General features: G+C 45.3%; 3 protein-coding genes across 3 annotated transcripts; 2 read left to right on the top strand and 1 right to left on the bottom strand.

Annotated features, from left to right (window-relative positions):
- Positions 5,747-9,759, top strand: LOC8054181 (thymocyte nuclear protein 1). The gene is made up of 3 exons (XM_021457609.1): positions 5,747-5,876; positions 8,018-9,251; positions 9,346-9,759. Exon 2 carries the CDS (start codon positions 8,495-8,497, stop codon positions 9,233-9,235), a length of 741 nt encoding a protein of 246 aa, XP_021313284.1. The 5' UTR covers positions 5,747-5,876; positions 8,018-8,494; the 3' UTR covers positions 9,236-9,251; positions 9,346-9,759.
- LOC8056724 (translation initiation factor IF-2) lies at positions 12,053-13,195 on the top strand. The gene has a single exon (XM_002466633.2). It carries the CDS (start codon positions 12,312-12,314, stop codon positions 12,858-12,860), a length of 549 nt encoding a protein of 182 aa, XP_002466678.1. The 5' UTR covers positions 12,053-12,311; the 3' UTR covers positions 12,861-13,195.
- On the bottom strand, positions 15,636-16,414 carry LOC8054180. Its single transcript, XM_002464042.2, has one exon. It carries the CDS (start codon positions 16,349-16,351, stop codon positions 15,941-15,943), a length of 411 nt encoding a protein of 136 aa, XP_002464087.1. The 5' UTR covers positions 16,352-16,414; the 3' UTR covers positions 15,636-15,940.

The following is a 16,622-nucleotide window of genomic DNA, read 5'->3' as shown; positions in this document are numbered from 1 at the left end:
ACTTCTATTAGTGTGCACAAGTTCCAATTACTTTGCCAAAAGGCTTCTGAGATGAAGTTTAGAGCCTATTTGTAGTCTTTGGGGGCTCTTTTCTAAATAGAAGCCTAACTAGGAGAAATAATGAAAATTTCACTACTATTTTTTCTATAAAAGGGAGGGGAGGTGGAGAGAGGGGCTTGTCTCTCACTCATTTGGCTTTCTTCCTTTCTCTCCACTCCCACCTTTCTTATCTTAGGTCATAGGCCAACAAAAAGAAATGTTGCTAAGCTAGCTAAATGTATGATGCATTTTCCTTCTTTTGGCATTTGTGTGCTTGTTCATAAGATCGACAATCTAATGTTTATCGCTAATGCCAAGTACAATTAGTTATAAGGTTTGACACATAGATAAATAGATCAATTATGGCTAAAAAATTAATAGACATTGATGGTAGAGACCGTGGTAGTGCCGGTGGCGACAAGAAGAAAAAGAGATGGCGATCGAGGCGAGGAACAAACTGTCTGACATGACGGGGGACTAGACAGGTGGCAAGCACTTGTGGACTTGTCAGTTACAAAGATGGAGACGTCACTTGTCACCAGCATCCACCTTGTGCTAGTATGCATACTCACATGTTCCACCCTCGGGAAATGCCGTTACGAGGCGGTGGACGTAAATCTTGATGAGTTCGACTTGTATACTATTAGTTCATATGATCCACTGCACAACTCCTTTTTTTAATGTATAGAATAGCAGTGTGCCAGTGAGGTGGATTAAGCTCCTGCCCAAGGATAAATTGACGAGGACCAGATGATATTGGTTTTTAGTGACAACAAATTGTACCTCTGTGTCTTCTAGAACAACAAAGGCACCTGACAAGTCTTAGGGGGACGAGCACATGTACCCCAAAGCCATAGTCTTGAACAACCCGACCCTTAATGAGACATATTATAATTTTTTTGCTGGTGGGTATAAGAACTTCTATTTGGTACCCTTATTATAATTTTTTTTGCTGGTGGGTATAATAACTTCTATTTGGTACCTTAAGGAGGGACACATGTCTGTAGGCAGTGTGCACAGTAGGTCAATATAGGCACATGACTACCCTAAGCCACAACTTAATATGGATCTGGTTTTGTTCATGATAATGCTTTTTCGAGGGTTTAGAGTACCCGCGAGTAGTTTAGTTACAGTGGGAAACAGAGTCACACCTCACCGAAAATGTGGTGCACTAGGCGGATTTTTCACACTTCCTAGTTATTTGGGAGCAAGACAACATATGAGATGTTGATACCGCGATAGGAAAGATGAACAAGAAAAGATTTGTGTCACAACACGAATGAAGACCAAGAGATTGTGTGGATACGAGAGGAGATCATATGTTAGGCTTTAAGGAGTTTACAGTATACTAGTGCTAATAGTGAAGTTTTCATTAATTTAGCCTTATTTATATATTTTTCTTTTTTATGTCCCATGGAGTACTATGTTCAAGTTACTCTTATGCATTTTTTATTTGTAGAAGTTTCATGGGCTAAAATGTGTTGAAGTTATCGCTATGTATCCCTTCGATGAAGTATTTTGTTGTATTTTCATGAATTAGGTACTTTGTTGTATTGGACAAAAAATGTTGCTATGCTAGCAACCTGTATGTTGCATTTCCCCTCAACATCTGTATGTATCCTTGATCAAAAAATTGAGAATTTATTGTCTAGATAATGTCGAGTACAATTAGTTATGAGGTTTGGCATAGATGAATATCATAGACTTTAATATTTAATATTTTTGTTTTAAAAGACATCTACAATATTTAATAATTGAATACCATTGCATTACTTACTAAAGTAAAAAAAATGGTTTTTTGAGCATATCCGAACAATTGTTTTGTCTTTTCATTCAGTAGAAAGTAGGCTCAAAATTTTACATAGGCAATCATGAGGATTTAACAAATGGTCCTAGTGTGGCAAAAGTAAACCATGCTTTAGAGCAACTTCAACAAAGACCCTATTTAAGCCCTTATCCTATTTTGGAAGTTCAAATGCATAAAAAACCATCCAACCGAGCTCCTATTTAGCCCCGAATGGATGAGGGGCTCTCCTCCTCTAAGCCCCTTATCCTCTCCTACCACTCCTCCATTCTCTCTTTTTACAAAGCTAACAAGTGGGATCGATGAGTAGGACCCATGAAAATATACTGTAAAATTAGAAATACTTAGGAGATGATGGGGTGCTATAGGAAGAAGAGGCTGAAACATAGATAAGGAGTTATAGTTTGAGAGAGCATGGGCAAAATAAGAGTGTTGTTGGAGTTGTTCTTACTTGGCATGTCATACCAGTTGTCCATTTGGACAACTACAATTTTACCCATTAAAAAATAAAATAAAACAAACCTAAAATCAAGTTATCGATCATGACCTACTCTCATGACAACCTAAAATCTAAACAAAAAAATTGTTTTGCCTCCTAGAACTATTAGCTTTCTTATCTAACTACAAACCAAACATTCATACCCTTTCAAAGATCAAAATCATGCAAGTTACCTCCTTAGCCTATTAAAGGGTGTCGGTGATATGTACCCACGGTACCTCATCGCATGGAAAATAACCTAAAGGGGATGTGGTATACCAAGCAATCTATTCGAGAGGCCCAACCCAGATGGGGTACCTTGTCTATTTTGGAAGATAAGGCATAGCAATATATATTTAGAAACCAACTCTATCTAGTAAATTTTCTTGCAAAAAACTAGGAAAAACACATGTACATCGATCGAGACTCTATCTATAGCCCCACCCATTGGACCATATATTGATGGTTGGGATGGAGCTCCCAATCGGTATCTCTTCATATCTTCTCATATCACAAGACATCTCATTATATCTAGACAACTAGCTATCAGCGCTCCTGTAAACCCAAGCATACACTATAGAGAGATCTACTCTCAACTAGACATAGGATACCCCATACTTGAAGCTGCATAAACCTGTGTCCTGTGTGCTAGATACGCTAATCTATATTGCTCGAGTAAATAATTCTAACAAGTGGTTTTATTGTAATGAGTATGGTTTTGATAGTTGAAGGAACATGAAGATCCGGTTTTGCAGTTCATGGAGGAAACTCAAACTCAACTGATAGTTTGGTGAGATCAATAGTACATTTTCCAACCTAAAACTTCAATAAAGTTTTCTATTTGTTGCCATGTAATCCAATTCGAAAAAATAGTCTATTATGTATAGCGACTCTATGTGTATAGTGATTGAGGAAAAGTTGCTAGTTTTTTGTCTCACAACCACCGAGTTCATTTTAGAGAATCAATTCAAAGAATCATTATGGAATTAATTATCAACAGGAATCTATTTTGGCAAAACACCTCTTAGATTTATCTTACTAGTTGCTCTAGAAGCTCTACCAAAGAATTCCTTAGAGTGCGTCTAGCAAGTGATGGGGAGAGGCATGGGAATTGGAGGTGAGAGTTTGAGGAAGGAATTAGTGCAGGATTTTTTAGTCTCAATCTTTTGTTTGGTAAGTATTTGGAATTAAGAGAGAAAGTTCAAAATAAATTGTTATCCGTTGTTTGTTACGTGATTTAGGCATGTGAATTAACGATATCATTACTGATTATCCCTTCCTTTGTTTATGCATCCTTTTGAACTAAAATAAGCATCACATTTATGTCATTGTGCGTCAAACTCCCTTTTACCTTGCCTAAATTATCAAGGTCACCCATGGGAAGAGATCTATGGGAATTGTTCCCATCAACACCATCCCTCTTCCCATCATAACTCCCTATCCCAATCCCCATGAAACAAACAAGAGATTTTTTGGACTCTTCCTCTCCAATTCCCATAACCTCTCACCAATTCCCCCCGACCAAACGAGCTTTGGTCTCTGGCTGCTAGCCACGGGTGATCAGGATGTGGCCTTGTTGCCCCATGATAGGTTCTAGCTTGCCATGAGTCCTATGCGATGGATTTTGGTGGTACTCAGGGCTTGTTATGTTAGATTCCTCACCTAAAATTCCTAGATGAGACCCCTGCTTGTGACATGCTAGAATTTATTTGTTTCAGACCCTAGGATTCTATCTTGGTGATAGTTGTCTATGATTGTTGCTTGTGCTCTAGGCATAGAAAATCAATTGACCGGGTTCTTGTCCAACTTGCATGCTATAATCAACGCAAAAGAACACACTTTTTTATTGCAGAATACAAGCAACTCCTATACCAAACACTACCTGCCCCTTTTGACAATACAATCATGTTTTTAGGGCTTGAACCAAACAGTACATAGGCCATCTTTAGGTGGAAGTATTACACCAATAGTGAAGAAAGGAGTGGATAGGAACCTATGTGATAACCGAGACAAGTTTATTAGGAAGGGGTACTACTAAGGTCACATAGACGTATATATACCATATGGTCAAAATGTTCATTATTAGACCATCTCCAGCAGCTCTCCAATCTATCTCCCCCAATATAGTTGTATCGGTGATCACCAATACTGCTTTTTTGGTATATTGGGGGAGAAGCTCCGACAAATCACTAATAATCTACCCCAACAACTGAGACCCACATGTAAGGCTATAATATTTTTTCTCTTATTTCTTTCCTTTTCCTTCTCTTTTTGTCGTCTTCTTTCTCGTCCTTCATGTACCCTTGTGTTGCTTCTCACTCCCGTGGCACGGAACGACGCCGCTGCCCCTACTCTGCCTGGTGGCCTTGGCTCCATCCTTGCTCTCCCATGCAAGATCAGGTGGGTGTCAGGCAAGGTTCTCCTCCATGGATGCCCCAAATCGTAGCCCCATCCCCAACCTTTCTTTTGTCCACCCCAAATCATAGCCATGGCCGCCGCCGACCGCATAAGATTCACCATGGCCCGCGAGCTCAGGCACCTCCACCAGCTTGGTGGTGATGGTGACGAGCAATCTTGGTGGTGTGGGCAAACTAGACAACAACAGTCTAGGAGCTGCAATGTTGCCACCTTCAAGCTGCGACGAACTCCATCGTCACTACGACATCTTCGACGAGCAGCACAGGAGGGAGAAGAGGTAGTTGGGGTGGGCCCTAGCTATTGGCGGAGATCCAACTTCCCATTTATTTGAGGGAAGAAGGAGAATTTTTCGGTGATCGCTAAAAAAGGGGAGCATATTAGGGAGCTGTTGGAGCAGTGAAATTAGTCTATATTCTCTAATATGACAAATTTATGGGGACGAGGGATGAGAAAGAGGAGCTACTGGAGATGCTTTTATAACGTCAACTCTCTTTATCCATCTCCTATACTGCGGGATATACGTGAGGGGGGAAACCAAAGTGGGTAAGTAACGAAATAATATATGATGAAAAATATTTGATTCTACCATCAATTTGAAATATGCCTAATTATTCAACTCCACAACCTATAACACGTAGTTCACAGGCAGGTACAGAGCTCAGGCAACTCTAGGGCTTGAACCAAACAAGCCTTCAATGTTATGCAACGAGATGAAACCTAGTGGTGGACAACAACGTGAACAATTCAATATGCAAAAACAAGATGACATGGTAGTTTGAAATATGGAGAAGGGAAAATTCATAGCCTGTTGTACTACTCCATATTTTTTGAAGGTTTTCTATTGGTTAAATCATGAAATTTTACATTCTATTTTTGAAAATGGACCCCTGTAGTCTCTCTCTCTCTCTTAGGCTCTTAGCACAACGGTGGACCACTGCATTCATGGGCCTGGTTGGTCGAATCCGCTAGCCACAGGCCCAAATCGTCCACTCTGGAAAATGGAAATCCATCTTCTTTCCTAGGCCCAGGGGATGGTTTTTGTTTTGTTTTTGCGTCAGTACTCAGTCGTCTTCGACGCAAGGGGAATCGGGAATACAGGATGCGGCTCTCCTTCCCCCTTGTCGCCGGCGCCGTCGTGTGAGTCTCTCGATTCCCCATCTCTCACCTGCACCATCCTCTTCATGGATGCCACTCGGCGTCTCTCGCCAGCCCGATGCCGATCTAGACGCGCCTATCCAGTTGCTGCTCCACTGCAACATCCGATTTCGGTTGCGGGATTGCGGGGTGCCCTTGTTTTCCCAGTGTCATCTGCTGTAGATGGAACTGTAACCTCGCTTACTGCCGGGGTAGGTGCTGTAGTCCCCGTGTGTAGCGCGAAAGGGCTGTGGGTGTCAGTCACAGCTCTGGTTAGATGCGCAGGAAGCTTCGCTGAGCACACATCTGGGCAATGTCAGTAGGTTGCTGGTGCTGTGTTAGGTAGTACCTGACCCATTCTCGTCGCGTGTAAGCAACAGGAACATCTGTTCTCACTTCTCAGGTTATGAAGTTTGTCCTGGCAATGGTTCTAGCATCAAAACACATCCCTTATTCCTATTTTTCATATGCTTGCTGGTTTGGTGTTAATTGTTGTATATGACTTTGCAATCCGAGCTTGAAACCTATATTCATGTTATACTCCATGTCCCACCGCCCACCATGTTACAAAATGCTTTTAGTGTAAGATGTATTTTAGCCAATGGGGTTCCTATATCCTCTAAAATTGGTCATCGACACATCCTTTTACCCTGAATGAAACACCATCTAATTCGTTGTGGTCACTCATTTTTGGTCAACTTATCCCTCAGGCAGTGAATATTTAGCGGAACTGAATAAATTCAATGATTCAAGTATTCAACTAGTAATTTGATACGGATTCAACGTAGTATTTAAGGACATGTCAATTTTTTCCAGTTTCAACTCATCAAATTGTTCCTATAGTCTGCAGTCTGCAGGATATCATTCTAATTTGATGCTGACTCGTTAGTCAGCAACCCAGCAGTTTCTGTTTGGTTACTTGATGGCAAATTAACAAACCTCACCAGGTTCCTAATAATAAATAAAAGCAAAATAGAACAACTCGTAAATGGAGGAAACTGCCTTTTGGATTTCGGTTTCTGTTATTTTGCTTTAGAGATGAGCTATGAGATACTAACAGCTCTAGAATTGTGTATGCATATTCTATCTGATTGGGGGCCAATAATACTTATATGAAAAAGAGCACTGTTAGAAAACGGCTGTTTCCAATCTTCATGGCTAGGATAATAAAATCAGCACAGCTGAATGAAGTGTGTTAGCCAGGCAGAATCCATCTCCAGAAAATCACTTAGGATATTCTGTAAGAAAAAAAATAATATATTTACTTTTAGTTTGAGCAAATGATTAAATGGTGATGTTATTGTGATAACATAAGTACCTGGCTGTGCAAGAACACTTTTCCAGTTTTCCATGTAGCAACTGAATAACTGAATTGAACAGACTCTAGGAATGATTGAGACGATATGGCATCTTCTGTGCAGGGTTGAGTTTCTGATATCCTAAAAGGCTACAACATGAGTTTCTAACCTTTGGTTCAGGCACAAGTTTAGCTTAAGGAAATTTGTTTTGGAATAGCTGTGGTGTGTGCATTGATGATAACTTTTATGTGCATAACTGCAAAAGCATCATTTATATTTGATTTCAACCTAGAGTTGTAAAAGTTTAGATCCCTCGACATTGAAGAATTTTGTGGACTGCAACATGATTGAACTATGATTACTTCATGTAGTTGCTATTGATTCTAAAATAAGTGTTTTACTAGTGTGGGCACGAGTTTTTCAGTAGATCATTTGATGAAATCTGCTCTTCGAATCTGAAAGTAAGGGTAACAGAGTCGTCGTCATATAAACTTGGTAGTTGGCAGCTCATGAAGTCAAGCACTCAAGCTTGTAGTGATATTTGTACTGCTGTGACAATAACATGAAGGATTTGTTTGGCATACATGTAAATATATAGTTTATCTTGCAATGGTGTTTCCTTGTGCTGACTAGTGTTTGTACATAGCAATTATGCTTTGTGCCCACTGCCCATTTATTTCTCTTTTGTTTCCTTAGTTGTCTTTGTCCCCTGTTTATTGGTGTGTTCGTTGGCTACAGTCGCAATTCCATATCTGCTTATTATGTTGGCAGCATAATCTGCTATTACTGTCAACCTTTATCTTGATGTTCTTAGTTATTCTTTCGTCTTTCCTACAAATGTTACAGGATCGGAGTGATTTCTGGGAATGTTATATTTGGGCCACCACTTCAGAAATACTGGGCAGAGAAGCAGCAGCAAGAGGCAGCAAAAGAAGGCCAGACTGGTTCGACCTGACATAAGTATCCTCCTCTTCTGCAGTTTACAATGATGATGCCCATACAAATGTGTACTCCTTGATCCTCAGCTAGCATCACTTTTTGTTAGCACTGGTTACATTAGTTGCCCTAGTTTTGTGCTGGAAGAAGACATCGTGCAACGCACAGACTGATTTGAAATCCACTCTTTTTGCATACCTTCTTATGCGGGTTGATCTCGTAACTATTAGATGTCAAGATCACATGGTTGTATACTTGTATGTCCTGGTATCTGTGGATTTTACTTTTTAAAACACCTGTGGATTTTACTTGCCTCTATATCGTGGCTTCTGAATTTTGCTGGGCCGACCGTTCCTCTGAGTTCCGGCCCAAATCAGCATTCTTGGAATGCGACTCGGCCCTTTCCAGTACAACCTCCACCGCTTTCTGAACACGAAGTCGAAAGGACGCGATATTGCAGAACCTCCCTCCCCGCGCGCATTCACCAGCCCTAGCCGCCTATTTTTTTTCCCGCTAAAACAAGAACCTTTGCCTCCTCCGGCGACTCGCCGGATACCTGAACCTGGAGTGAAGCTCCCGCACAGGATGCCGAGGAAAGCAAAACCCGCCGCCAAAGCCACCGCGGCCGTCGCCGCCGCCACCGGCGTGCAGTACTGGCTTCTGAAGACGGAGCCGGGCGAGTGGTCGTGGTCCGACCAGGCGCGGGCCCCGGGCGGCGTCGCGCCGTGGGACGGCGTCCGCAACCGCCAGGCCATCAACAGCCTCCGCGCCATGCGGCCGGGTGACCGTTGCCTGTTCTACCACTCCGGCGCCGGCGCCGCCTCCCGTCGCGTCGTCGGCGTCGTGGAGGTCGTCCGGCCCTGGTACGAGGGCGAGGGCGATGGCGAGGGCAAGGAGGCGGCGGCCGGTGGCGCCGTGGACGTGCGGGCGGTCGGGGAGTTCCGGAACCCCGTCCCTCTCGGTGACATCAAGAAGGCCGCGGGCGAGGTAGAGGGGATGAAGGACTTCGCGCTGCTCCGGCAGGCGCGGCTATCGGTGATGCCCGTGCCGGCGAAGATCTGGGATTGGATTTGTGACGCGGGAGGGGGCTTCGTGCAAGTCGGCGAGGTCGAGGAAGAAGAGGATTGATGCTGCAAATGTGAAGGTACACGACCTGATTTTGCCGAAAGAACACTCGATTTTTATTGGTACATTTATAGTATTTCTGTAAACTCTGTGCTTATCCTGGCATCTTGTAGAACCAAGTTGCTCCTGGTACCGGGTGACATGAGCAACTGGAAGGAGGCATTTTGTGGAGTCCTTTTGGCCTGCAAGGGTTGCGAGTTCTGAAGAGGCATTCATGTTTCTTCAGTGTTTGCCATCTCGGCACAGAAGTGCCCAACAAGAATGTAGTTACTAGTTGATTTATGTAAGTTCAATGGCCGATGTAGCTAGTGTAGCTTGGACCTATGAAGTACTCGAGCTGTGCGTTAGCTTGTGACTCGCATTACTGGATAATCTACTTGCTGCTCTTATGGACAGTCTGATGCAGTCCACTGAAGTTTCAGTCAGGTTGTTCGTATTATGCTATCGAATATCGTTAATTGACACTCTATTGGTAATTATATTACCATAGAGCGCACACTATGAACTGCAGGTGGCATATTGATCTACTCCGAACTTGCTGTGCACTGACTGTTCCTTTGCAACTGCTCACTTATCAATGTAAAATGCAGAATAATTCTATATCGTGTGATGAAGGGTGCCATGTCGAAAGCTGTTCACTCGAATGAAGCTGGAAATCAAGAATTGGAGCTGATACTCGCAATCTCCTCGCAGGGCGGGGAAAAAGGACTACGGTGCTCGTGTGAGATGCAGCTGTAAGCTGTTGTAGTTTATAATGCAGGCACAAATGTGGTTGGTCAGCTGAGCTCTGAGCATATACGACCAGCCCGCAGGACACTGGCAAGTGGCAACTGGAAAGATGGCCTGTGGCTTTGGGACCTGAAAAGTGATTGGGTTGGTTTAAGCTGTCGTACCAGGATTAGCTTAGGTTCATTCAATGTTTTGGGAGCTTCTAGAGGACATGGCATGGCCTGAGGCGATACAACCGTGTTTAATCCATCTGCATGACAATTTAAACTTCATGATCTTTGCAAAGGCACACAGCTGATATATACAAGTTTTTACACAAATTTGGTCTTTGTGCAACAAGAATGTAAAGATGTCCTATCTCCAAATTTTTTTTCCTAGCTTTTTTTTGGCTGTCCTTGGAGAGGATTCAGAAACACCGTTAATTATAACGTAAGAGGTCCTGAAAATTGGTTGTGCGTAGATACAAAATTCTAAGTTACTGTATAGCTTTGTTTTGCTCAGTTTCCAACTCAAAAAATTTCACCTATCACATCGAATGTTTAGACGTATTCATAGAGTATTAAATATAGATAAAAAAATAAACTAATTACACAATTTAGTTGGAAATCACGAGACGAATCTTTTAAACCTAATTAGTCCATGATTAGCCTTAAGTGTTATAGTAACCTACATATGCTAATGATAGATTAATTAGGCTTAATAAATTTGTCTCGTAGTTTCCAACCAAGTTACGTAATTAGTTTTTTATTAGTATCTAAACACCTCTTTCTACATCCTACGAAACATCCGATATGATACCTAAAATTTTTTCCCTCTCCAATAGTTCACCCTAAAACTAAAAACTTTTCAAGATTTCCTGTCACTTCGAATCTAACGGCACATGCATGAAGAATTAAATATAGACGAAAATAAAAACTAATTGTAATATTTGCATGTAAATCGTGAGATGAATCTTTTGAGTCTAGTTAATTCATAATTAGATAATAACTACTAAATAATAAAAACAAAAGTGCATATCAAAAATAAAAAAAATCAGAACTAAACCAGAAAAATGAACACCAATTGCTGTGTTGTGGCAGTTTTCATTTTTGGCACATATGCAGTCGGCGATACAGGCTGTGCGATCAGTGATGTGCGCGGCATTATCCAGTCACCCAGATTCAGATAGGACCCAATGTGTCCAATGAATGTGACCAAGACCTGATGCTGAAGGCTGTGCTGGGACTGGGCGATGGAGCAGCGCCGGTAGTGAGCTGTGTCGCATACCTTGTTTCGTCTTCAATTCGTCCCATGTTGCCTGTCGGCGACTTGTTGCTGGCCGTGTTTAGTTCCTGATGAGAAATATTTCGCGACACTGTAGCACTTTCGTTTGTTTGTGGTAATTATTGTCCAACCATGGACTAACTAGGCTCAAAAGATTCGTCTTGTCAATTTCAACCAAACTATGTAATTAGTTTTTATTTTTATCTATATTTAATACTTCATGCATACGTCTAAAGATTCGATGTGACGGGAATCCTGATTCGTTTTTCTCTCTGCCACTGCCACGATCCATACAGGCCAGTTCCACCAAATCTGGCCGGAGCATTGATGAGTACCAGCACCCCCAAGTCTACAGATACCGTCGTCTTTGAATGCCTGACAGTAACGACGAGAAGGGGGGGTGGTGAAGGGAAATGCGCCGGCCACCAAGCACACGCTCCGGAGCGTCAAAGATGCATAGCGGTCAAGCGGTGCGGGGAACGGAAAATGCGGCGGCGCGACGCGACTGTGCTCGGGCGCAACCGCCGCGCGCCGGTGGCCGAAAGTGGACGCGTATCCACGACGACGACGACGCCGAGGCCCCCTAGCGCCATAAATGTGCACATGAACGGCTCCCGTGGTTGCGTCCTTCCGTCCCCAGCCACAGGTGTTGTGTTGCCAATGCGAGCGAAGCCCGTTACTGCTGTCTGTGTCTGTGAGACTGTGACCCGATTGATCTTTTGTGATGTTTTGGACCCGGACGAACCTGACCCACCCGTCGCCGCCGATGGGGTCCGGTCGCGGCATCAAACCGCTGGCGCGAGCCGCTGTTGCCGATCACATTGCCTGATGAGCTTCGCTGTTCTCTCTCACATCTCCGCTGCCGGTGGCCGCTCTGCCTGCCCGCGAGATCCCCAACCCCCAGCCTCTCCTCACGTGCCTCTTTTAATGCGCGCCCACCCCGCGCTCGCAGGACGCAAATCGCCCCCTACCCTACTAATAGCTACTCACAAGCCCATCAGGGACAGACAACGCGGAAGCAAGCGCACACGTACACCTACACCTACACCTACCTCGGCGAGCAAAGGCAAAGGCTGATCGGAGAGCCATGGCCACGGCCACGGCCACGGCGGCGCCCCGCCACGCCGCGCTCCTCCTGCTCCTGCTGGTCGGTCTCCACGCCACGGCCACCGTCGCCGCGCGCGCGGGCGCCGCGCATGATGCCGAGCTCACGTCCAAGCCGTCCCCGGGCACTAAGAAGCCCAGCGTCAAGCCGCCTGGTAAGCCCAGCGTCAAGCCGCCGCCCGTCGGCCCCGGCGCGGGCGCGGGGGGCGTCGGCGGCGCGATCCCGACCATCCCGGGCTTCGGCGGCGGCATCCCCGGGATGGGCATGGGCGGCGGCGGGTTCGGCAGCATCCCCGGGATGGCCGGCGGGTGGGGCGGCGGCTACGGCGGGCCTTCCGGCGGCTACGCCCGCGGCGGCGTGGTGGCGCCCACGGTGACCTGCACCGAGAAGGGGCCCTGCTACAGGAAGAAGGTCACCTGCCCCAAGAAGTGCTTCTCCTCCTACAGCGGCGCCGGCAAGGGGTACGGCGGTGGTGGCGGCGGCGGCAGCTGCACCGTCGACTGCAAGGTCAAGTGCACGGCCTACTGTTGATTCACCTCCGCCCGCCGTCCGCTGGCGCTGAGCAGTTTAGCTGGCAGTGAGTGGTCGACTGTTTGGTGTGATGGCGCGCGTCGGTGAGAGTTGAGTACGGGTGGTTAACTGCAGTGTTATTATAGTAACAGTAATAGCGTACTTTCTGGCCTTCTGTTATAGTAACAGTACAAGGGTGCTCCACGATGTGGATAAGGGAGGTTTATTTCGAAGATGCTCTCTGCTTAGGGTTATTCGTCTACATTGTGTTCTTGCTTTGGTTAAGTGATAAGCAGATATGTGGTTGTGAAATCCAGTATGCATGAATAAAGAGCTATATATAAGCATACACTTCAGTGTTCTTCTCTCTTGCTATTTGTACTGTGAGTGAGAGTTATTATGGCTTCCGAATTTCAGGACACCCTAGGAAAAGTTTGGAGCTCCATCGAACTGTGTCATCTGCTTCTAGGTAATAGTAAGTCGCGTTTAATAGAACGTGATCGCGATCGTCGAGTACTAGTACACGTTTGTTCGGCCAGCCAAGCTGAAAAACGAACTACACATTTGCTGATTGTACAATAGACTGATAAATTTTGGTAGCCATCAAAGCACATCTCTTCCAGACAGTCAACCGCTTAAGACCTCATTTAGATTGACCTGGGTTGAAGCTGGGAATTATTGTAATTAAACAATGTTAATACAAGGATATGCTTTCGTATCGCACTTCATTAATGAATCTTTGTCGGATTATTTTCCTCCTTAAGCTTGTTTGGACGTTGTTAGATTCATCTCAATCAACAAGTGTTGAGGTGTATTAGTGTAAAATTTAGCTCAAATTACACTTCCACTCACTCCCAACAAATATGAATTAATACGAATTCGACTACATCCAAAGAAAGATCTTAGTGATCTCATCAATAAGGAAGCTTTCATCCTACTGCACACCGACAATTGCAGGCTCTTCGAAATGGAGAAGGCCCCCAATAACAGGAACACATTGGCTAAACTTTTAGAGGATGTCATTGTCGAGACCATTCACCGTCTCCCCGCCCGCTCCTTGTTCGTCTGCAAATGTGTCTGTCGCTTCTGGAACCGCTTCATCTCCGACAACTATAAGGTATTGCCCCAGATGGATGTAGGAGCAAGAACGAAAAACTGAGACACAGACTTCCTTAAAGAACCAACAGGTTTGCAATAATTTGACAAACGCGGACCCAAAAAACATACTCGAAAACATGGTGGACACACAGGCGACCTAGAGCAACAACAAGCAGGAAGTGAACATCATAACGGACGAAGAAAATGTTGAACTTGGGCGATCTAAACGAAGGGGTGAGGAAAGCGATGGCACCTAGGATCGCAGTGAGGTAAAAATTGCGCATGAGAAAATCCTGCATCCGAACTTGGGGCTTGGCATCGACGGTCTTCACATGGTGGAGAGATTGTAGTCATCGCTGGTTGTCGATGGTCGGATACGCGAGTAAAGGACCTTGATTTGGTGGCGTGAGGACGGTGAGGTTGCGATGGTGGTGGAGGTTGACCGGGAGATGGGGGAGGCTCAGGCGACAGCGGGACCACTACGGCATCGGACATGGCGAGAACGCTAGGGGGCAAGTGAGGCTTCGTCATGTTCCAATCTGAGCTCTTCGCTTTCATGTCCTTCGAGTTCCCAAGTTGGGCCTTGTTTAGTTCACCTTCAAGATTCCCCGTCACATCGAATCTTGTGGCATATTCATGAAACATTAAATATAGACAAAAACATGAGACCAATCTTTTGATCCTAGTTAGTCTATGATTGGATAATATTTGTCACAAACAAACGAAAGTGCTACAGTACTAAAAACTTTTCACTTTTCGAAACTAAACAAAGCCTTGGATTTCATATGTGAAGAATCTTGTTGATCAGACATTGGCAATTTCCTCAAGGCAACAATAATGGTTTGGCTTGCAGCCTTGCAGGGGAACTTCCTCAAGGCTTGGGATGCTTGGGCAACCAGAACAAGGCCCTCCCCTACCGTCACTGATCTCTTAGAGTTCTCTAAAGTTATTTTAATTTTTTTTATTTATGCCAAGGCTACGAGCGAAGAGGCTCGAGATTGAAGATACACTTTTAGCCCTCTTAAACTTCCATCCTAGATTATTCATTGATTCCTAACATTTTAGCCGCACTCACAAATTTAGAAATAAAATCTTTGTTACCTACTTTACTTCCTAGTATTTCATATACCTATAAAATAATAATCAGTGATCCAATGCAGATGAACCTTCTAGTAGGCGACAACGGCGGAGCCATGGCCGATCATTGCGGTACAATATTTCATAACCTAATCTCTAAAACGGAATTTATATTATCTACTCTACCTCGAAGTTAAGAGTAATTGTTATAGTGTTCGTTATCACGTTATAAAAAAAATAAGATTGGAAATGACTTTACTTTTTTTTACGAATGGAAATGAGTTTACTCGATGCTCTTCGGTTCGGCTTTTGACTCCTCTCTAGATTGTTGCTCCTATTCTCCTAGTTGTCCCTTTCAGTTTGGAACCTCTAACACAAACAAAATAAAGATGGCACATAAGTAAACGCGGAACGCCATCTGATTGTTTGTTTTCGTCGGATACACATGTCGTCGGTGAAATATGAAATGACTCGCTATTAGATACATTAATATTAAGCATAATTCTCACATGCTCAACTATAACCTATAGGACCGGGCTCCTAACCGCAATCATCGAATGCTTGGCAATCGCTAGGGCCAAAAATGATGGAATGATTACATTACATGCGACCAAAATGTGAAGGGGAGCATATATTATATGTCACCATTGGAAATTTGGATCGGATGGTGGATGCACAAGCACGACAGAAACAACAAAAGAAAAGGGATGAAAACAAATTTATTTGTCTTTCTATCAGAAGGTACCAGAAATAAACAATAGCCGTATAACTTGCTGGTCGAATTTCATTCGTGGCACAAGATGACAAGAAGGTTGTGTAGTCATGACCAAACCACAAAGGCAAAACGAGCCAGAGGAGCACGAACCAGCGATGGAGCAGCTATACAGGGACGACGACGACTCTGTTTTCTACTGTACCTACAAGCCCTAAAGCAGAGGCCCACTGCTCCCCTGGTGCTGCTGGTGTCCGCCACCGAAGCCCGGCGCGCCGTACGCCGCCGGGCTGAGCAGCGGCGCGGAGAACCAGGACGCGTAGTCGAACTGCTCGGTTGGCCCGGGCACGGGCACGGCCGCCGCGGCCTGGGCGCGCCTGCTGTCCGCAGTGACCATGGCCGGCGTCAGCGTCGTCGCCCTCTGGTGCGGCGACGGGCCCGGCGCGCCGGCGGCGGCGGAGGGCGTGCCGGCGCCCGTGAGCCTCTGCACGAGCTCCCGGAAGTCCCTGGGCTCCACGCGGTACACCTTGGGCGGTGGCGGGCCGCCGCCCCCCGCCGCGACGCCGGCGCCGGCGCCGCGCCAGGGCCTGCCCGTCGCGCCGCTCCTCCTGTCGCCGTGGTCCATGCTCTAGAAACTCTGCGCTGCGCTCTCTGCCGATGCCGATGCCGAGTGCCGTCCGAGAGGCCGCGGTGTATAAATAGGCGGGACGAGGGGTTTCCCTTTTCACACGCGCTCGCTGCGTGCGGGGCTGTGTTGAAGTTCAGTCGGCGAGACTAGTCGTCGTCTGCTTTGAGGGAAAGACAGAGGCGGCGGCGGCTCTGCGACTGGGTGCAATGGAACACGTGGGGACGGTGGTCAACGTGGCGTGGAAGTGGAAGCGGACCGCCGAACCGGA

This window comes from Sorghum bicolor, chromosome 1 (assembly GCF_000003195.3).
Source record: "Sorghum bicolor cultivar BTx623 chromosome 1, Sorghum_bicolor_NCBIv3, whole genome shotgun sequence".
Lineage (NCBI taxonomy): Eukaryota > Viridiplantae > Streptophyta > Magnoliopsida > Poales > Poaceae > Sorghum > Sorghum bicolor.
The sequence above is the reverse complement of the archived record's forward strand: the minus strand, read 5'-3'. Positions and strand labels throughout refer to the sequence as shown.